The 23,055-nt window shown below is 38.5% G+C and overlaps 1 protein-coding gene across 1 annotated transcript in view; it reads left to right on the top strand.

Moving 5' to 3' along the window:
• Positions 1-23,055, top strand: part of atg7 (ATG7 autophagy related 7 homolog (S. cerevisiae)) — a 122,247-nt gene that overhangs the window by 58,422 nt on the left and 40,770 nt on the right. Inside the window, exon 9 of the mRNA XM_048606554.1 lies at positions 3,429-3,551. Coding sequence (XP_048462511.1) covers positions 3,429-3,551 — 123 coding nt within the window. The remainder of the gene's footprint in view (positions 1-3,428; positions 3,552-23,055) is intronic.

The raw sequence follows: 23,055 nt of genomic DNA, 5'->3' as shown, positions 1-23,055 counted from the left end.
ATGGACATTGGATGCAGGTGGCCACTGCCCATGAAGCGTGTCCTCGAGATACTGGGGAACAGTGGCCAAGGTGGAAGCCCAGAGGAGCAAGTAGCAAGCTAAAGCCAACATGCGTGTGTGCCAGGAATTGTCACCATCTAGTATCTCTCCGCTGCCTGGGAGAATAGCAAATTGCAGAAAAAGGAGTGAATATATGGAATAACGAGAAGTAAATGTGTGCACATAGGCTACTCTCCACTCTAGCAAGATTTTCTTCCTGCTGTTAAAAGTTTGAATGGAAAAATTGGACATTTTTTCTTGACATCTAGAATCTCATTTTCCAATGTCACCATATTTCCTCTACTGACTCTCAATTGCTCAAGCCACTGCAAGCGCTGGGAAGATTCTGCCCATTGTATAAACTCCTTCCACGATTCATTCCTTCACAGAACCTTAAAATGATGGAGCTCTTTACCTGACTCAGCCTTTTTCTCTACCTAAATTCCTCAAGATATAAAACATTTCAGATCATTTGATTGCTGCTTACTGATTTACATTTTATTTCCCAAACTAATTTGTATTGCTACATTTATGGTTATTTTATGGTGGTTTCTTAATAAAACAAAATGTTATGCTCACATCATCTTGCTATTAATCCATTTGAAAAGGTAATCTGCTCTTAAAAGACAATCCCTTGTATAATTCTTGCTGTTAAAACCTTGGGTGGAAACATTGGATTTTCTTTTTTCATTTTTCCAATCTCGCCATATTTTCCCAATTGACTGACCAATGCCCAAGCTTTTGGCCCTGGGAAGAAACTGGACTATACAAATATGTAACATGTCAAATATAAGTAGACACTTTCTTGAGATTTGCTGAAGATTTGAATCCAGAACTGGCAACTTGTCTTCAGCTTGTTTGATGAACTGCTAATCAATATACTATTAATTAAACCTTCAAAAAATTGTATGTTCTTTCACAATAAAGGGAGAACTTGATTTTTGTCAAGACAAAGATTTGAAAGTGTGAAAAAATTAGTATCAGTGAATCATTTGACCAGTGAAATGTTTATAGTTAATCCTGAATAGTTATTTCATTTTGATTTTGAATCATGGAACATAAAATAGACATTTGGACATCTAAAGGAATTAAAAAAAAAATTGTTTCATTTGCAGATTATACCTTTTCCTCGCTATATATCTTCCCTCACTACACTACTCTCTTGCATATTCACTATTGTCAGCTGAAATTAAATCTTATAAAAAGATAAGTCTTTATACTTTTGTATGTAATTATCCTGATGTATTACAAATCTGGCCCTGTAGTGGATACCATTTGTTACCTAATGAATCACTGCAAGGACTGCGACTTATGCGTAGCTCATTCATCATAAATGTGATTGGGATATAGAACCAATTCAGAACAGATGTCAGTCTTTTCTGCCTGAGACAACTAAAATCCTCAACCAAAGTATCAAAGATACCTTGCTGCCTCATTCAGAACTTGCAGGGAACTGCTGTTTTCTGATGACTGTACCCTGATGTCTAACTCTGAGAATGGTCTTCAAAGGATCATTGACTGGTTTTCAAAAGACTAACCATAAGGTTAAGAAAGACAGAGATCCTCCACTAACCAAGACCAAAATCTGATGATACCACACGTATTATAGTTATTAATAACACAATCCTGAAGGCTATGGATAACTTCACTTATCTTGGAAGCACAATTTGTGGGAACATCTGCATCGACAATAATGTAGCAAATAGAATTACCGGAGCAAGCTCAGCATTCTCCCATTTATGCAGAAGACTGTGGAGGAAGCAAGATTCAAATAATAAATTTGTTGCAAACAAAGTTGTGATGATACTTCATGTCGAGTGTGCCTGTCAGACGGATGACCTACTCCAGACATATTAAGCATTTGGGCAAATTTGACATCACATATTTTCAGATCATCATGGGCATCAAATAGAAGAAAAAAGTCTCAAAGAATAGAAATATCTGGAATTGAAGCATTCATCACCAGAGTGCAACTCGGATGGAATATTTGTACAGTTCATACAACTGATGATAAAGTCCCCTAAGGTGGTTATTCATTCATAACTTAAGTTTGGTATAGGCTGATATTAAGTTCAAAGATCTCTGGAAGGCAAACTTCAAAAAATGTGACAAATCCACCACAGATCAACAAGAAGAACTATCTAGGGAGGTGATCTCAAGTAGTGGTGTTTCCTTTGAACAGCAAAGGATACAGGCAGCTAAAGACAAAAGGCAAGCTAGAAGAACCAGGCAGTTTCAACAAATTTGAACAATTTGTCCTTGCCACACTATGGAAAGCTACATAACCAAGACCCGTCATCAAGATGGTGATGGAGTAGGACACTTTGGACAGAACTCGTCCATTCCATCTATTTCTTCCTCGCTCTTTTTTTTTTCCTTCTTTCTCTCTTGGTGTTTCTTGCGGCATTAGCGCAAACCAGACAAGGCACCCATGTTGGTCTCTTGGCAGCTCGTGGCAGTGTCTCGGCCCGGTCTCTCAGTGTGTGAGTGGGTCCTGCCTGGACATGTTCCAGAGACACTAGGATGAGGTTGGAGAGATGGCAGCTTCAGCTGATGGCATGGCAGCCAAATAGGAGAAGAGCGAGCAATGAGAGAGGTCCCCCAGTCTCTGCAGCAGTGGCATTGTGAACAGGCAGATGAGGTCTCCCGGAAAGTGAGATAAATGGAGGACTCATCAAAGACTGATGAACTTTTAAGTTGATTCCGTTGTTTTTCTGGTTTAAATTAAGTACTTTAATAATAACTATTACCCTATTTCTTTATTCTTTTACTTATTCTATGAAGGTAATGCTTATCTTTTTATCTCTGCTTCTCTTACTACTTTGTACCTATGTTTTGTACCAAGGTACCTTTGTACCTAAGATGGCACCATGTGGCAACATTATACACTTTTCAACGTACTCCTGTACTTCTTTACTTTGAGTGCAACTGACAATAAAATCTAAATCTAATCAGGTCTACAGCCATGTTAGAATACACTGTCGATTTGATCTGCATACACAAGAAACTACTACCTTTGATATCGGAGAAAAACCAATGATTTCAAAGTATTTTTGTCCACTGAGGTAATCACCCAGACAATACAACAGTAACTTCATGTATTAAATATTCAAATCTTGGGCATTTAATGTTTTACATTGATGATGCTGTATGTTTTTGAGGGAGCATTGTGCTTCATGTTACAGAAGATTGTTAGATGATACTCTGCAGGGAAACAAAGAAGCAGATGGCCAGAGGAGCTGGGTTGTTGAGTTTTGGAGCAGGACGCTCTCTTCCGTTGCCATGGTTTTTCTAGTTCTCCTCTACAAGCATTTTCAATATTTATTTTGCAACATTTATGAATTGTCCTATTTATTCTACTAAGTTTAGTGTACTCTATCTCTTTGTAGGTCCTTGATCACTTTGAAAAAGAAGGTTTCCAGTTCCTTGCTAATGTATTCAACTCATCTCATTCTTTCCTGGAAGATCTTACAGGACTGACTCTTCTCCATCAAGAGACACAGGCTGCTGAGGTAATTGCTTTAGTTATTTTGTTCTTGCTCTACTGCTTCCACATGTGGAGAGCCATCATTTTTCCAACCTGTTTAGTAAATTGCATAATTCAGAATAAAAAGCAAAAGGTTCCAATTGACATTAATGCTCTAAGTGTTTTTTTTTGGCTGGTAAGTTTTTGATTTTTCTCAACGTTCACACTGCTTAAGGACTACTTTCAATCAGAAAAAAAAACATTTTTGTAATCTGTTCCGAGATTAGAATTTAAAAAAAGAGCTTTATTTGACATTTGTAATGACAGAAGTTGAAGACCAGATCACCTTGACAGCTGTGTTCTTTGAACACTCACACCAGGTGAAACTTGCAATACTGTTTATTGCATGTTACGGCAGAAATGCTGAGCAGGCAAGATTTTGTTTGGGATTAAAATTTATTAGCTAGTACAGCAAAGTTCTCATCAAGTGTTCGTTATTGCAAAAAACCATGCTAGCAATGTTAGGACAGAGTTCATCTTGACAAAGTCAGTTGTCTTTACCCAGCATACCACCTTCTGAGGATCAATGCCCAGAACACTCCTGAAAGAAGGGGAAATGTTTTGAGATACTGGCTGCCCATGCTGCATCAATAGGCGAGAGAGTGCATATTGAATAAATTATGGAGAGACCCTGCAACAGCATGCTTCACTGGGTAGGAAATTATCTATTTGTATTGATCTGTTGCATGGTGCAGTGAGAAGATTGTGTCCTGGGATGGAGAGACAAGAAATGTGAATGGAGGAAGAAAATGATGAACTGCAGGTTGAGACCCAGGGAAAAAGTGTGAATTGCAAACATAGGTGCGAGTGAAGAAAGACTTCAAGGCTTGGAAACCAAGAGAGAATCTTGGAATAGAGAGACTGTGTATGGGTGAAGAGGAATGGGGCAATGAGGAAAGAGCCTAATGATGTAGTGGCAGAATGCAGACCACAGGTTAAATGTTGTTAGAGTCAGCTCTTCTCCTATGTTACTATTAGGCTTCATGTAATAAGTAACGTCATCTTCTTTGAAAGATTTTTTTTTTTTTTACTTACAAGTTAGAACTGCTCACTAAGCTAGGCTGACTTACTACTCTCTAAGCCACATCTGGTTTTAATTGAACCCTAGAGGAGCAATTTATGTATTTTAGACAAATGTTAGAGGCTGGTCTACAGCTTCATCAAATTTCAGAAGACCGGTATAACTTGATCTGTGTCATACATCACTGGGGCCAGAGTAAGATTTTTGGGAACTAGCTATTTCTTTAACATGATGTTGCAATAACAGTTGTACAGTCTGTGATGCAATGGAGTTGTTAAATACCTGCTAAAATTTCAGTAAAGCTGCAGTTCATCATGCATTTTCATACCATATGTACATACAGTTCAATATGCTGTGTGTTTCCATTCTTTGATTGTGCACACATTGCATGTATGCTTACTTTAGAGAAGAGGATAATGAACTAAAACCAGATAAAGTTTTAACTTTTATGTGCTTTGCCAACCTTTTTTAAAAAAATCCTGTCAGTTTACAGCTTACAGGGGATGATGAACCTCCAGTAAGCAAAACTAGGAGAACCTCACCACTCCAACCTGGGAGCTTGACCAGATTGATAGGCAAGGACTGGTTTAGGTAAAGGGATTAAAGACAGTGATTATTCAAATCCAAGTAGTAATAGACTTAGATCACTAATACTTAAAGTTTCTTGATCTACTGAGCTCGTTTTGATTTGATTCAACCCAGAATAAACTGTTTTCAAGACAGAAGTCATGGGAGAACTCCAGGTCTTTGTTCGATGCTTTTCAATTAATTGCTACCTTGATGTTCCTTATGTTCCACTTGTTGCTAGCAGAAATGAAATAAAAATGCCAAGGTGTACTGAAGTCAGTTTCACATTTCTGATGCTTAACTAGTCATGTGGTCAGTCGTGTGACTATTGCTGTGTATCAGTTGCTTTGAATAATGGAAACCTTGGGTCATAATTGACAGTTGCAGGGTACCAAGTGGTTAGACTTTACATTTCCCCATTTAATTGTGATGAATTTTGTGCTATAGTTATTGAAAGCACAAGCAAATAGTGACACAGTAAGGGAGAAACTGGGAATTTGGGTACCTGACTAAACAGAGCAAGCAGCTATTTATCTCTTTAACCAATCAGATCGAAGGATTGTAAAATTAACCAAGTAGAGACTACAAAGGAAGTGAAATCAATTCCATACAAAATACGGAAAGAGTAACAATGCTGGAAACATTGAAGTAAAGGAAAAGGGAAAAAAGAAAATGAATTTTAAAAATACAACTATAAAATCATTTAACAATTAAAGTCTGAAGGAATGAGACTCCATATTAAAGATAGCTATCTTTCAGTAACATCAATGTTGTTTTGCAATAATTAATGCTTACCATGTTTTGTTTTAAAAAATGGAACTTGGCACTGGAATCGAGAAGTTTGAGAAGTAGGAATTTTAATTTATCTCTAGTGCACAAGTATGAAAAGGTCATACCATTCAACGTTGTTTTGATAAAAATTATCTGCAAAACAGTGCATTTCTGACAGAAACTTTTGGAATTCCATATCTAACAATGAATGTTTCTTTGTCTGAAGTTGCTGTAGCATTTTCGCTTAAATGTAGTGAGCACGATTTGCCTCTCCATTGATTTTTGTCAGCAAGTAGGGCGGCATGGTGGCTCAGTGGTTAGCACTGCAGCCTCACAGCATTAGGGACCCGGGTTCGATTCCAGCCTCGGTCAACTGTCTGTGTGGAGTTTGCACATTCTCCCCTTGTCTGCGTGGGTTTCCTCTGGGTGCTCTGGTTTTCTCCCAGAGTCCAAAGATGTGCAGGTTTGGTGGATTGACCATGCTAAATTGCCCGTAGTTTTAACTCTTTTAACTCAAATAAGAACCCAAGGATCTGTAGTTTTACATGAATACAACTTCATTACCAGTCTTAAAAAAACTTCTCTTGTGTAGTATGATTTAATTAGAACATAGAACATAGAACAGTACAGCATAGTACAGGCCCTTCAGCCCACGATGTTGTGCTGAACTTTTACCCTAATCCTAAGGCCTATCTAACTTCTACCCCTACCTTATATTATCATCCATATGCCTATCTATTAGCTGCTTAAATGCCCCTAATGAGGCCGACTCCACTACCCTCGCCGGCAATGCATTCCACGCCCCGACCACTCTGAGTAAAGAACCTACCTCTGACGTCTCCCCTGTATCTACCTCCACTCACTTTAAAACTATGCCCCCTCGTAATAGCTACCTCCACCCTAGGAAAAAGTCTCTGGCTGTCTACTCTATCTATACCTTTGATCATTTTGTACACCTCTATCAAGTCACCTCTCATCCTTCGTCGTTCTAAAGAGAAAAGCCCTAGCTCTCTCAACCTTTCCTCGTAAGACCTTCCCTCCATTCCAGGCAACAACCCGGTAAATCTCCTGTGCACCTTTTCCAACACTTCCACATCTTTCCTGTAATGAGGTGACCAGAACTGGACACAATACTCCAGATGTGGCCGAACCAGGCTTTTGTATAGCTGGAGCATAACTTCATGGCTCTTGAACTCAATCCCTCTATTAATGAAAGCTAACACACCGTACGCCTTCTTAACAACTCTGTCCACCTGGGTGGCTGCTTTCAGGGATCTGTGGACATGAACCCCGAGATCCCTCTGCTCCTCCACACTGCCAAGAATCTTTCCATTAACCCTGTATTCTGCTTTCAAGTTTTTCCTTCCAAAATGAATCACCTCACACTTTTCAGGGTTAAACTCCATCTGCCACTTCTCAGCCCAGCTCTGCATCCTCTCAATGTCCCTTTGTAACCTAGAACAGCCCTCCGCACTATCCACAACTCGACCCACCTTCGTATCGTCTGTGAACTTACTAATCCACCCTTCCACTCCTTCATCCAAATCATTAACAAAAATCACAAGTAGAGGATGACCCAGAACAGATCCTCGTGGTACACCACTCATAACTGAACACCATGTTGAATATTTTCCATCCACTACCACCCTTTGTCTTCTAAGGGTCAGCCAATTCTGAATCCAATCTGCCACATTCCCCCTATCCCATGCCTCCTTACCTTCTGCATGAGCCCACCATGGGCAACCTTAGCAAATGCCTTACTTAAATCCATGTATACCACATCCACTGCTCTACCTTCATCCACATGTTTGGTCACCTCTTCAAAGAATTCAATAAGGTTTGTGAGGCATGATCTACCCCGCAAATCCATGCTGACTATCACGAATCAAACTGTGCCTTTCCAAGTGATCATAAATCCTATCTCTTAGAGCCCTTTCCAATAATTTGCCCACCACTGACGTAAGACTAACTGGCCTGTAATTTCTGGGGTTATCCTTATTCCCTTTTTTGAACAAGGGAATGACGTTTGCCTCTCTCTAATCTCCGGCACCAGACCCGTGGACAGTGAGGACAAAAAGATCATCGCCAAAGGCCCTGCGATCTCTTCCCTCGCTTCCCATAGAATCCTTGGATAAATCCCATCAGGCCCAGGGGACTTAGCTGTCATCAACTTCCTCAAAATTCCTAGCACATCTTCCTTACTAACATCGACCTCCTCTAGCCTACCAGCCTGTTTCACGCTGTCCTCCTCTACAACTAGGTCCCTCTCAGTTGTGAATACCGAAGAAAAGTATTCATTAAGGACCTCTCCTATCTCCTTAGGCTCTGTGCACAAGTTCCCTTTACAATCCTTGATCGGCCCTACCCTTTCTCTGGTCATTCTTTTATTCCTTACGTACGTGTAAAAAGCCTTGAAGTTTTCCTTGATCCTATCTGCCAAGGTTTTCTCATGCCCCCTTATAGCTCTCCTAAGCCCTTTCTTCAGCTCCTTCCTGGATAACTTGCATCCCTCAAGAGCCTTTTCCGTTCCTTGTTTCATAAACCTTATATACACGTCCTTCTTCCTCTTAACCAGTCGTTTTACCTCTCTTGAAAACCAAGGCTCCCTTACTCAACTGCGTCTTCCCTGCCTGCTAGGGACAAACGTATTGAGCACACACAGTATGCATTCCTTAAACAATCTCCACATTTCAATAGTGCTCTTCCCTGACAGCATCTGTTCCCATTTTATGTTAAACAGTTCTTGCCTAACAGAATTGTAATTACCCTTCCCCCAATTATAAACCTTACCCTGCTGTATGTACCTGTCCTTTTCCATGACTATTGTAAAAGTAACAGAGTTATGATCGCTACCGCCAAAATGCTCTCCTACCAACAGGTCTAACACTTGGCCCGGTTCATTGCCAAGCACCAAATCCAAAGTGGCCTCTCCTCATGTTGATCTATCTACATACTGTGTCAGGAATCCTTCCTGAACGCACTGGACAAAATCCGCTCCATCTAAACTATTACGACTAAAATGTTTCCGATCAATATATGGAAAGTTGAAGTCACCCATGACTACAACCCTGTGACTTCTGCACCTTTCCAGTATCTGCCTCCCAATCCGCTCCTCCACTTCTCTGCAACTATTAGGGGGTCTGTAAAAAAAAAAAAAACCCAACAAAGTGACTGCTCCTTTCTTGTTCCAGACCTCCACCCAAACTGACTCTGTAGACATATCATTCTCGATCTGCCTTTCAGTGGCTGCCATACTAGCCCTAACGAGTAATGCCACTCCCCCGCCTCTTTTTCCACCCTTCCTATTTCTTGTAAAGCATCTAAATCCTGGAACTTCCAACGACCATTCCTGTCTCTGAGTTACCCAAGTTTCTGTAATGGCCACAACATCGTAGTTTGTAATTAATAATTTGTTGAATTTCTCTTAGAAAGTGCTAGAGAAACTCAAAGTTTGGTAGCACCTATGGAGAAAGAGAAAGCGTTAATGTTTCAAGTCCCATGACTCCTCTTCAGACTTGCCAAAGTTCTGAAGAATAGTCAAATCGAACTTGAAACATCATCTGTGGCAAGAGAAGCAAAGTTAATGCCAGACCTGCTGAGTTTCTCCGGCATTTTGTTTGTATTTCAGAAATCTAGCATCTGCAGAATTTTGCCATTATTTTTGAAGAATTATTCACTGATTGTTCTGCATTTTGGAACAATTTGAGATTCACCTACAGATTTTATTTTCTGCTCAAGGCATGTTACTTGAACACTGTTGTTTTTTTTAATGTATTGCACCATGCAAATGTTTGGACATCGCTTGGCAAGCTGAATTTTGTTGCTCAAAGGGTTTTACATTTTAATAACGGAGACATGAAACGGTACAATACGTGCTTGATTAATAATGAGCAGTTGTAGTGTAAATGGGGCCCTATAGGTTTTCTGTTGTCTAGAAAGAAGTTGTTCATTGCAGTTAAATTATAACCAGATGTAATTTTCCAGAAGTTTAGCAGTTTTCCTTTTTCCCCTTTTGTACTAAGGTGCCATTTGTATATTTAAGGTAATTGTAATACATTCAAACAACTGAGCATGTGATTCATGGAAAGTATTAGATTGACCCTTTCACATAATGGATGTAATTTCCCTACCAACGGATAAATAGAAATTTGAAACTTGACGCTCTTGACAAAAGCTGAAGTCAGTTTGTTTAATTTGAGTCTGTTTTGTGTTTCACTGGTTTCAGCTTTCAAAATGTGTAATGAAAGCCTCAAACTCCGTGCATTTGGAGCATTATTTCAAGCCATAAAAATGATTTCATTTCTTTGAAATCCTATTTATAATTTCTATTGCTGCATCATGAACAATATTTAGAATAAAGATTTTAGTGAATTTTAATTAGTTAGAAATGTATTTTGCACAATCCATTAGTTGTGAACTACTTGTTGCCTTCTGCTATTTAGTTGGTAACCTATTTGAAGATTTTTTTTGTAAAATGCTGCCGTGTAAGAAGCTGTGCACTGTTGGACTGAATATCCCAGAACAGTTCCATACTGACATCTTGGTTGCCTTGACAACATTTTCACTGTATTAAGATTTCTATTATGACTGAGCCAATGTTGGGTTTTCTAACTGAAAAAGCCTTGTTTAACCAGAATTAATTAAAATTTGAATAGTCTTTAAGTACAGTAAAAATACAGTTTCTAATTTTACGAGAACATTTACATGCAAAATTATGTTGGGGGTTTTTATTCGGCTAGTTACACCATTCAAAATTTATAGACCTTCTGTCTTACATTTGAATTCAAATATATAATTGCTGACCTCCCAGAGTACAGCCTTTTCTTCTCATCGCCTAAGCTTGGTAAAATAATTGCTTTGAGCTGGTTTGATGAAAAGAATATGCGATATTTTCTATTCAGATTTCTGAATGTGACATGAAAGTGACTGTTTACTTCACCAAAGAAGTGGAGGTTTGATGCTTTCCTGCGGCTCTGAGGTGGTTGATGCACATTCAATATAAAGACCATTGATCTGAGGTGCTGTCCACTCTCCCTGATATTTTAAATGGCACAAAAATCCAGGGAGTGGTCATTCTCAGCATGCAATAATTTTCACTTTTCAGTGACTCATCAAATTTGCATCTTTTGTGTAAAGAGAGCTCAATGAGCATAATCTATAATTGCACACGGGAATATATTTTAGATATTATACTTATAACAGACAATTTACCCATTTGCTTCAGTAGTGCCAGTCTTTTTGTGTTGCTACTGTACTGAATATTCATTTATTTTTCACTCTCAGTTTTAGGGGAGGAAACTCTCACTTTCCTGTATTTACTTGCATAACACTATAACCTGGGATGTCACAATAATGTTATCTTGTGACCTGATCTGGATAATTGTGCCTTTTTATAATGGCAGAACAAAATAAACACTTTGAATAGCAAAAACATGCATGAGTAATTAATTCAATTACGTAACTAAGCTTTGAATAATAATATACATTAAAAATGTGCTACAGGTCAAACACTGGCAAGGCAATGTCTTGCTAATTACCACCTAGTACCTTTTCTCAGTACTCCTCCATGTTGAAAACCACCTGGAAGAAACACTACTGTTTACCAAGTGCATAGATTGTGCTCTGAGTGGGGGACATCAACGTCCATTACCTAGCGGAATACAGGAGCAGCACCACCAACCACACGGCTGGGTCCAGAGGGAGTAAACTGCAAAACATTGTCTTAAACTCCTCTCCCTGACTCTTATACCCTACCCTCCTCCAATAAATGTGTGTAGCTAATTGATTTCCTTCTTACTGGGATCGACCATCTTGATACATCGACCAACTGCCTCTCCCGTATTCCACTCATCCAACAGAGCAAACCTCCTCTAAAGCACTTTCCTACCTTAGCCCTGAACATACCTTTCTTTAGTTTTGCTCATATCTGGATTCATAGTTTCTCCGAGCTCACTGTTGCATTGACCCTATTCCTATTGACCAGCTAACCATGCTACTTCCCTTCACATCCTTCTTTTGGCCACTGTTGTTGCTGTTTCCTCCTACGTAATAGGAAGACTGAAGACATGGCTTTTGTCCAGATCTAAATGTTGGTGCTTGCTTACCAATTCCATTCTTCTGCCTGGCAACAATCTGAGACTAAACCAGCCTGTTCATGAGCTTAATGTCCTATCTGACCCCAGATTGAGTTTCTAACTGCGCATATGTGAAATTACTAAGGCAGTCTATTTCTACCTTTAACATTGCCCAATTTACTCTTGTCTCGGCTCTCAATCATGCCTTTGTCACCTCTATTCTTGACTTTGCAGCACACTCCTTGCCAACTTGCCACATCTTTCCCTCTGTAAACTTAAGATCATCCAAAAATCTGCTGCTCATGCCATAAGTCACACAAAGTGCACACAAGTGTTGTAATGCTCTTCAGCCAGATGTGTTAAACTGATCATCTATCCCAACCTCTCCTGAGGCATCCACCTTTGTTTGCAGCTAGTTCACCTCCTATAATAAAAGAACTGTTGCATGCGCTGGCTACAGCTACGGATATGGGTTGTGACAACATGCTGGCTAAACTGTTGATAGTTTGTACTCCAGAACTAGCATTGTGTGTAGCCAAGTTATTCGCGTGCAACTACTATAAAATGTTATCTAGGGAAAGTGGAGAATGGTCCAAATGTTAACAAAGTAATGGAAGGTGTATCTACTCATGCTATTGAGGAAAGCTGACTCACCAGTGACCTACTTAGTGAATTCATATTTGTGTTGTGTTTCACCAGACCTCATTACAAGTAGCAGTGTTCTTGCCCAAGCATCTTTAACTGCTTCATCAACAGCCTCTTCTCCACCATAACATTAAATGTAAAGATGTTCTCTGATGTTTGTACAGTATTCAGTTGCATTCACAACTCTCTGTTCATGAAGCAAGACTTAGACAACGTTTAGTCTTGTTCAGTCTAAATGGCAAATAACATTCATATGAAGTGCCAGAAAGTCTTAAGCACCTCCACATTGAATTTCATTAGCATTGCTAAAGCCCCTCTTAGGGTTGAAAGAAGTGCTTGAACTATTTTTAATCTCTCATAGGATGTGGGCATTTATTGGCTGCCCCTTGTTGCCCTCAAGAAGGCAGTAGTGAGCTGCCTTCTGGAACAGCTGCAATTCATGTGCTGTAGGTAGTCCCACTGTCATGAGAGAGGAAGTTCCAGGATTATGACCCAGCGACAATGAAGAAACACCAATATACTTACAAAATTTAACTTATTAACATCTTGTATATTTATCACCTCTGACCTTTTTTTTCCTAAATTTGAACCAATGTAGAACATTTTAAGCAACTCTTTCTCCAACTGTTCTGCGCAGAAGTAGTCACAATATCCTGGAATATGATGGTTGTAATCCACAACTCTATTTAGAAAATGATCTAATGTAATCCGTTAAGGTATTTTCCTCTACTGGTTCAATTATGTTGTCATTATCTGTACACTATTTATGTCTGCAGCCTGTCATTGCCTTTTTTCTCTGTACCTCCAGAATCTGATATTGGTTCTTACTTCGGACATGTGCATTTTTTGCTTTAATACAGTGCAGATGACTTCATTTCTTAGAATAGTACAGAGATGGTGATACTTCTGTCTATCAGGGCATCTATTAATAAAACCTAAAAGGGGGTATTCCGGGTAACATTTGCTTGATGGTTATAAATGTCTGCCAAGTGTAGATGTTGTCATCTTAAGGATTAGGTGTATGCGTATAATAAAAATATTTAAAGTCCAGTGCAATAAACCTTAGTTTAAAATGCTGTTGTGTACAAACTTAATTTACGATTAGTATGATCTCTAGATAATTACTATTCCATTTAGGAATACACTTACTTCACACTGTTGCATCTAGCAGCTGGACAGAGAGACTATCGTGGTCATTTAAAATTAGAAAGGAAATGCTTTGTAATCACCGTGTCTGGTGGCTGGGCCATGGTAGTAGGGTACTCTCGCATTTCTCTCAAATATAGCATGCTGAATAATTCATTAGGTATGTACACTATGAGCCTCTCATTCCTGCATGCATACACTGTTACAGCCAGCAGGCAATGCTGGCTCAGCTGACTTCATCAATGCTGCAGACTTTTGAACTGTGAGGTGATTCATTCATGAATTAATGGAATATTTGTGCTGGCATTCCACAGTTTTCAATTCCTGACATATATGCTTTTCTGGTATAAATTATTTGAGACTTGGGTTCTTAAAATCAACTTTTAACAAAAGAAATACAAGGTACTTTGTGTCATTGCTGGATGAGATTATTTTGTAATGCTGAGGTATCAGGTTGCAAAGCAAAACTAGGTACAGTACAAACACTGAAGGGGACAGGTGTGAGTTACTGAGTAACCCAAAACATTGTAATTTGTATTTTCACCTGAAATGGCATTAATCTTAAACTGTATGAGTATTAACATTGTTGAGCAACATTTGAAAGTATTAAGTTATTTTTGTTGCTTCAGAATTCTAAATTTTCTAAAATGAATCATTTTCTTTTTTTGCTGTGAATATCATTTGTGCCTGTTCTACTGTGGCAGCACAATATTAAAATTTTCAGATTAATAACAATTTGAATTTGGTTCTTTTAAATACTAGTGGATGTCCCATGATAATTACATTGGGGCATAGACTGGGGCTGGTGGAATACAGGAAGCTGAACGTTGGGTGCAAAATGGAGCCAAGGAGTAGAACAGTTCAATGATTCTGGAAAAGTTAAAAGTTTTGCTTGTAACTAGAAGCAGCAAAGTCTGTGGAAGTTGAAGTTGTAGATGTTCCAGGGATAAGGATGGTGAAAGCCACAGAGTCTGTCTCAAACGCTGTGTTAGAAGTATACGTGTATCAGAAATCTCAAATGGGGCAGTAATTGCTGGAAATACACAGTAGGCTTAGTGTTGTTGATGAATATGAAATGCCACTGCAGGACTTCGCATTAGAATGATCTTTTCTCTGTGTGTCTCTGTCTGTCTGTCTGTGTGTGTGTGTGTGTGTTTAACACGAGTATTGCATTCTTTTTGCATGTGGCAGACGTTATGACTGTATTCAAAGTCCTTGCCACATTTTTGTTCTTAGTCCACTTTCAGCAGATGGTTCCTGGTTTTTCTGCTCTCTGATCAAGGTATGTGGGCCAATTCTTATGTGCAAACAAACACCTGAGCTCAAATCAAAATAGACCAAGGATATGGAGATAGTAGGAACTGCCGATGCGGGAGAATCTGAGATAACAAGGTGTAGAGTTGGATGAACGCAGCAGGCCAAGCAGCATCAGAGGAGCAGGAAAGCTGACGTTTCGCGTCGAGACCTTTCTTCAAGGATATAGTTTGTTGCTTCATGGTCTGTGTTGTTCAGCTATAGACTAGGTTACTTTGTCATCAGGAGAGTGTGTTCTCTCATTCTGACTGTGCATTTTTTATTTAATTTTATGTATCACTGGTTTCCTGTTTCCCAATCTCCTCTGTCAATGAATATAGAAAGGTTTTTGAGAATTGTGTCAGAGCATTTGAAGATGTTTGCTAGCATCCATGAGAGTTACTTGGCCTCTTGCTCAATGGCTTGACTAAAAAGATCTGCACTCAGTGACTCACAGTCTGCTAGTTTATGACACATTAAATGCAAACTGTGCAATGTACTGATTGGCAGAAAACATGTCAATTAGTGGGCAAAGGTGTTACTCTAATTAGCAGAAAAGTACATCAATAGTGGGCATGGAGAAGAGTGATGTAGGTACTTTTAAACTAACTACAGGTTTTCTTTGGTACAAGTATATATCAGGTTCTTGCTTAAGTGGCGATTCATCAAAAAGTCACCAACAAATTTCATTATTATAATTATGATTTAATGCTTATACAACATGAACATTGCAATCTAAGCAGTATTTATTTAGAGAATTATGTCTACATTTTATTTCTTCTTTGAAAATGGTCTGTCTAAATGTAGCACTGTAAATGAATATGAAGTAAATTAAAGCTTTATAAAGTCAACCAAATGTAAATGTGTTTACAACCCTATTATATGAGACTTATTGATGTCTGGAGTTCTACTGGGCAGTCCAATTTTTTTTTAAAAGAAGTCTAGACTTGTTGTTCCTTCTTCTGAATTTCATGCTTTGACCCCCAGGGCTAATAATCAGAAGCACTTCTAATTTCATTGACTTCTCAACTTGAGAGGTAATTTTAGATGCAGGACAAAGTAATAAAAGATTAAAGCATTTGGCCACCTATGAATGTACTGGTGGCCAAAGGGAACCGGCCCTATTGTCGTCCAAATATTACAAACTGCCATCTCCAGAAACTGCATCTGTATCGCTCGCAGCTGCTGCCTTCACATAATAATTCAACAGATGGTGTTGCTGAACGTTTGCTAAGGGAGTTCCATTTGCTGCTTTATTTTAGCAGCAGAGATTCTGGGAATTTTGGCGTCAGCCATTCTGACCCAGTTTGTGATTAAGGGGTGTTCATTGTTTAAAGTCGAGCAAAAAAATAGTCAGCTGTTGCAAAACTCACACATATAACCTCACAGTTTTGTAATGTTAAAAGGGTATTGTCAAAATGACAAGGACTTTTTGCAGGGATTATGCCTTGATCTATGGAGAATTACAGAGTAGTATTGTAAATTATGCAAAATATTTGCATTTGGTTGTTTGCTGTTACACATTTCCAGCCAAAAGTGAAAACGTATATTCAAATATGAAAGCTGCATGGAACAAAATTGCATTATAACATGTGCAAAATTTGTTCTATTACAAACCTTTCCTGATGCCTACTGTGATTGTATTTGATCTAAGTTTTCAAAAGTTAATTGACGAACAACTTCTGTTGCAAGTTCCTCACTCAAATTACTTTTAAAGCAAATATCCATGTTCGACTGGACCACTTCAACTATCTTCAATGTGCTATTGACCAAAAAGATTTTAGTTGTTACAAACCATACTGGATTTCTTCATGAATCAGTTATAACTGTGTACATTTCCTGTGCTCTCAAGCTTAATTAGGATGTCTTTCATTATTTTGACTATATATAACCCCTCTTTTATATATAAAAGTTTAATAATAAACTTTAGTCAGAACATAATCCCCAAAAGTCTGAAACTTTCCTGGTCACATGACTCTGAAATTAATGACGGTGGTTCTGAGGATCACTCAACTCGAAACGTTAACCCTGATTTCTCTCCACAGACCTATTAAGCTTTTCCAGCAATTTCTGTTTTTGCACATATCTAAGTTGGTTCAGTTTGTCTCTTTGAAGAAAAGCAGTCAAAATGGCATACCACTTGTGAATTTCAACTGCAGTTTGGAAGATAGTATTGTATATAAAATAGTATTTTTAATTATTCAGCATTAAAAACCTAAGAATCAATTGCACAATTGCTTAGAAGTGGAAAATAAAAACATTACCATTTTACTATAGTACATATAAATTGGTCAGGATTTTGCAGTCTGTAGCGATGCTAAACGTGTTCATGGCTGATCTTGAAGAAAGCTGCCTACAAAGATCTAGTGATCTCTGTGGCATTTGTTTTCCTTTTTCCTAAAGCATCAGAAGATTCATAATCTATCTGGAAAACATGATTGCCTGTTCATTCTATATGCAACAAAATCATAACTTTGTTTGCAGACAACAACTTCTGATTTTTGTTACAAAAGTACAAATACACCAAAGTAAATAGTTCTCCTCTGTTAAATAACTAGATGGATCTTCTCGTGTTATTTTTCTGGTTGATTTTCCTAAAACACTTTGTATCTGGTGTCAAACTATAGGGTGTGTGGCAACAGTGATGTCACCTAGCAGGTAAACAGACAATCTCATTGAAATACACACATGCATTCACCAAACCCGGAAGTTGAAAGCAGTTTTAATTTAAAATTTCAGAGGACAAAATAAATGATTGATAGTATAGCCTTATTGTTTATTGAAAAATTTGACACTCCACTGCATAAAATTCGATGTCATGGATTACTGATGGTATTCAGCGTTGATTATGGACAGCCCAGATTGAAGGATTTTTACAGTGACACTAACGGCCCTAGAGTGGAAGTTCACTTCCATTCAATTGATTTTTATGATTGTCATTTAGGGTACCTCCATTAGCACATATGCAGACTCTAGGAGTCACTGTCAGTTTCACTAGTGTAATAATGGTGAACCTTTCCAACTTTACCAAAAGTATTTTGAACTTAGTTTAATTCAACCAGAAAAAGTAACATGAGAAAATCCATCTAGTTATTTCACAGAGGAGAAATTTTTACTTTGTGTACTGTGTAATAAAAATCAGAAGCTTTTGTCTGCAAACAGATTTATGATTTTGTTGCATGTAGACTGCACAGGAAATCATGTTTCCCAGATAGATTTTGAATTTCCTGATGTCCAATTGGATCTTTGCCCATTTTAGCAAAAGAAAAGTAGTGCATATGTTAAAATGCAGGCTTTTACATTAACTTACGTTTCACTGATATTTTTGGAGGTTTCAGATCATTGTTTCAAAGATTCTTGCTTCTAAACTGCTTTTGTTTTGATGTGTTTTGCTTGGTTATCCAGAAACTTTATCAGCTGAGTGCAGAACCAGTTATTCGGCTGTTTTTGCATAAATGTTTACTCATAGTTGAGTCATTATTGGGAAAATAGAAACAGATGGTTCAGATGTTCTGCATTAAGACAAAATTGTGCACAGAGCCCCAAAATACGATTGAACAAAATTTGAAGGTAGTACTAATGTTTTTGCTGTCAATCAACCAAATTATACATTTGCTATCCAGAGATTCCAGGGAGTCACTTGAGTGCTAGAGTGGGAATTATGCACTTGTGTTGTAGCAGTTAAATCTTAATTGTTGGCATGCATGGTTTGATATTTGTATTTGGTACTGCATTATGACATGATACATTCATAGGTATTACAGTGTTTTTAATGCTCTTTCTGCTTAAGTACTTATCTGCAATTCAAATATTTCATAACTAATATTCATATAAGTGAAACAAAATGTATTCAAAGACACTTTGCTTGCTCTTTGTAACTATTCCAGGTACCTGACAGACATTTGACAAGTGTTAGAAAATAGCAGAGAATGCTTATAGAGGTGAGGAGGAGAAAGAAAGACAATCCTGATCATATCTAGCTGATGATTCTTATCAGACAGGATAAATCTCCTTGTTATTATTGAAGAAGAGATTTTCTAATTGAAAGTATATTTTCAATGAACTCTGGAATCCATCTTCCAGTAGAAAATCGATCTGTAGTCATAATTTGGCTTGAGGACCATTTGTGGTGCACGACTATTTGGCTTCATTCAAAGCCTTCAACAAAGCTTTTGTTCTGACCGTGTCAGCACTCAGCTGATCAGTTGCTGACAATTATATACTGCTAATAGCAATTTCTTGGTGGTCTAATGGATAGAAAGCTCTACTCTGTAGACTTCAAACTTAAAAAGTAACCTGAATTTTGGTGAGCAACACAAACGACAATTGTAGCTGAAAAATCTTGATATAGTTTTCTTGGTTCGTGGTTTCCATTTTTTATTACATTTCTTTTCCGTTTATATCTGGTCAAATTTGAATTGTTTCAGTCTTGAGCAACACTTTTTTTTTCAGAACCAGGAGAAATAAATGGATAATAACAGGGTTTAGAATTTCATGGGTCTGCAATCTTTGCAAATGCATTTTGTCTGAAATGTTAAATTTTGCCCATTTTATGAAACCACTGAGAAATTCTCAATAAGGCTATTTCGTGGGAAGAAGAATTGTTTAAAGCAGCATACATTCCACTTGGAAAAACTAATTTCATTTTAGTCAGCCAAAGTATATTTTTTTCAAGTTTCTATTCTACACAAGAATCCTACTTATTAGTAGAGGAACTAAAAGCAATGTTGGTTTATGATGTGGAGGTGCCGCTGTTGGACTGGGGTGGACAAGGTCAGAAGTCACATAACACTGGTTTGTCATCCCAACAGATTTATTTGAAATCACAAGCTTTCGGAGTGCAGCACCTTTGTCAGGTGCAGTTTATATTGATTTATGGCAAGGAAACGAGAACTCCAAATAGAAGTAAGGTTTCAGGCGTTTTTTTCCAATTGTTTCTGTTTCATTTTCCATTTTATTATCTTCATGGGGTTAATTGTTGGTCACTAAGGTGAAGATTCTCTGCGTTGCAGACATCCCCATCAGCAGTGTAGCTTGGTGAGAAACCGTCAGTTTAAAGGAAGTGAGGAGGACTATTGGGGTTTTTTTTCCTGACTATTGCATAATATTGAACTGGCTGAGATCTGTTTAACTCCTGCAACTTCAGTCTTCAACAGGATTGTTAAGTGAGCATGCTGTCTGCTGCTTTCCTGGCTTAATATCAAATACGCATCACGCCAGCTGTTAAAGCAGTCTGCAGCTAAGGGGTTAAAGGTTGACCACCTGGTCGGCTGTCCAAGCTTTTAATGTAATGTAATTGTATGTAATTGTTATAACCTTTTTCTGATATGAAAGTGAGGTAGAAGATTTCAACCTCTTTAAAAAGAGTTCAGTGACTTTACTGCTTTATTTGTTTAGGCTACCAGGTTACTTCTTGTAGTTAAATAGGTATGGCTTCCCTTATTTTGCAGTGCATTCAAATTTAGCATCAGATCAAAGCCAAAATCATTTTCCAGTATGCTAAACTTAGGATGTTATTTGGGTCTGAAGACCAGAACCAGTTCCAGAAACAGCATGATACATGGAGCGACCTCCTACAGGCATTTTAATTTCGCTTGGTTCCAGTGTCAAGTTTGATCCTAACAGCAGATTCAGACTGCATTACAGCTGCAAGTTGATTGCAACATGAATTTTTTTTTTTTTTAAATTATTCACGGGATGAGGGCGTCACTGGCTAGGCAGCATTTATTACCCACCCCTAACTGCCCAGAGGGCAGTTAAGAGTCAATCACATTGTGTGTCTAGAGTCACATGTAGGCCAGACCAGGTAAGGATGGCAGTTTCCTTCCCTAAAGGACATTAGTGAACCAGATGGGTTTTTCCAACAGTTGGTAATGGATTCACAGTCATCAGTAGACTCTTAATTCCAGATATTTATTGAATTAAAATTCCACCATCTGCCATGGCAGAATTTGAACCTGAGTCCCCAGAACATTATCTGGATCTCTGGATTAACAGTCCAATGATAATACCACTAGGCCATCCCTCCCCTTCTGGTGCCCATAAGTAAACGTTTTTCTGTATATTGTCCATCTCTGAATTAAACATAGTGGACTGGATTTTGCTGGTAAATTTATCAATACTTGTCACTGTAATTATACGAGGTCCAGCAATTTGTTACACTCTGAAATCAGAAAGTTGTGGGGGCCACTCTGTACTCCTTCAGGGCACTTAGCGACATCACGATTACAATGAAAGAAGTAGATGTTGTGAGAATTTGACCAAATTATCCCATTATAATAACCTCTTCTTGATAGAACATTGTAGAAGTGATTATTCCCCACAGTTTGTGACTCATTAATTTCCTGATTTATTCAGGAAATTGTTTTGCATTATCTTCAGCAGAAATGTTTCACATCTGCTTATTTTTGGCCATGTAATGGAATCCAAATCAGATTTTGCAGTATATTTCAGCGTGGACCTCCGGTTTGAGGTGATTCCTCGAAGTGCAGTCCCACCATGTCTAAGCACTTAAGAAAGACTGTAGTGTTTGAATTTCAGCTTTCTTTATTTTCTACTTAAAACTAAGAATGTCTGCATTGTGTCATATTTTCAATATTTCGTATATTTCATGTTGCGCTATAATTACTGTAATGTTTAACTTTTAACTTTGTTCTTTCTTTTTGGAAGGTAAAAGGTATGGAGGAGTTGCATTTCTAATCTGGGAGAATGTTACATCTGCGCTCAGAGAGGACATGCTGGAGGGCTTATCTACTGAGGCATATGGGTAGAGCTCGAAAATAAGATGGGTGCAATTACTCTGATTGGATTGTATTATAGGTTCCCCAACAGCCAGTGCGAGATTGAGAAACAAATATGTAGGCAGATTATGAAGGGTGCAATAAAAACAGAGTTGTCATAGTGGGTGACTTTAACTTCCCCAGTATTGACTGGGACTCCCTTAGAGCAAGAGGCTTAGATGGAGTGGAATTTGTGAAGTCCATCCAAGAGGGTTTCTTGAAACTGTGTGTGGATAATCCAACTAGAGGAGGGGCCATACTGGACCTTGTATTGGCTAATGAGCCTGGCCAGGTGACTGACCTTTCAGTGGGAGAATATTTTGATAACAGTGATCACAACTCCATAAGCTTTAAGATAGCTATGAACAAGGGTAAATCAGAACCTTGTGGGAAGGTACTAAATTGGGGGAGGGCAAATTACGTCAGTATTAGGCAGGAGCTAGGGAGTGTTAATTGAGAGGAGTTGTTATCAGGCAAGTCCACATTTGACATGTGGAAGACTGTAATATTCCATTCAGGAGGAAGGAAAAGGATGGCAAGGTAAGGGACCCTTAGATAATGAGGGCGGTTGTGAATTAAGTTAGAAGGGAAAAAGAAGCATGTGTAACATTTAGGAAGCAAAAATTGGACAGGGCTCATGAGGAATATAAGGAAATCTGGAAGTACTCAAGCACGGAGTTAGGAGAGCAAGAAAGGGCCGTGAAATGACCTTGGCAAGTAGGATTAAAGAGAATTTCAAGGCTTTCCAAAGATGCATTAAAAACAAGAGGATAACTAGGAAGAAGGTAGGACCAGTCAAAGATAAAGGGGGGAGCTTGTGTTTGGGAGGCAGCGAATGTGGGTGAGATTCTAAATGAGTACTTTGCATCGGTATTCATCCAGGAAAAGGACATGGAGGATAGTGAGATTTGTGTGGAGCACGCTTATGTGCAAGGACATTGTGAAGTCAAGAAAGAAGTGGTGTTGGATCTTTGAAGAGCATTAAGGTGGATAAGTCCCCAGGCCCAATGGTATCTACTCCAGGTTGCTGAGAGAGGCAAGAGAGGAGATTACTGGGCCCTGACCAGGATCTTTGTATCCTTGCTAGTCACTGGAGAGGTCCTGGAGGACTGGCGAGTAGCTAATTTTGTTCCTGTGTTCAAGAGGGGAAATAGGGATAATCTAGAAAAATATAGACCAGTGAGTCGCGCATCA

Source organism: Rhincodon typus, chromosome 16 (genome assembly GCF_021869965.1).
Source record: "Rhincodon typus isolate 14 chromosome 16, sRhiTyp1.1, whole genome shotgun sequence".
Lineage (NCBI taxonomy): Eukaryota > Metazoa > Chordata > Chondrichthyes > Orectolobiformes > Rhincodontidae > Rhincodon > Rhincodon typus.
Note: the sequence above shows the minus strand (reverse complement) of the source record. Positions and strands in the feature narration are given on the sequence as shown.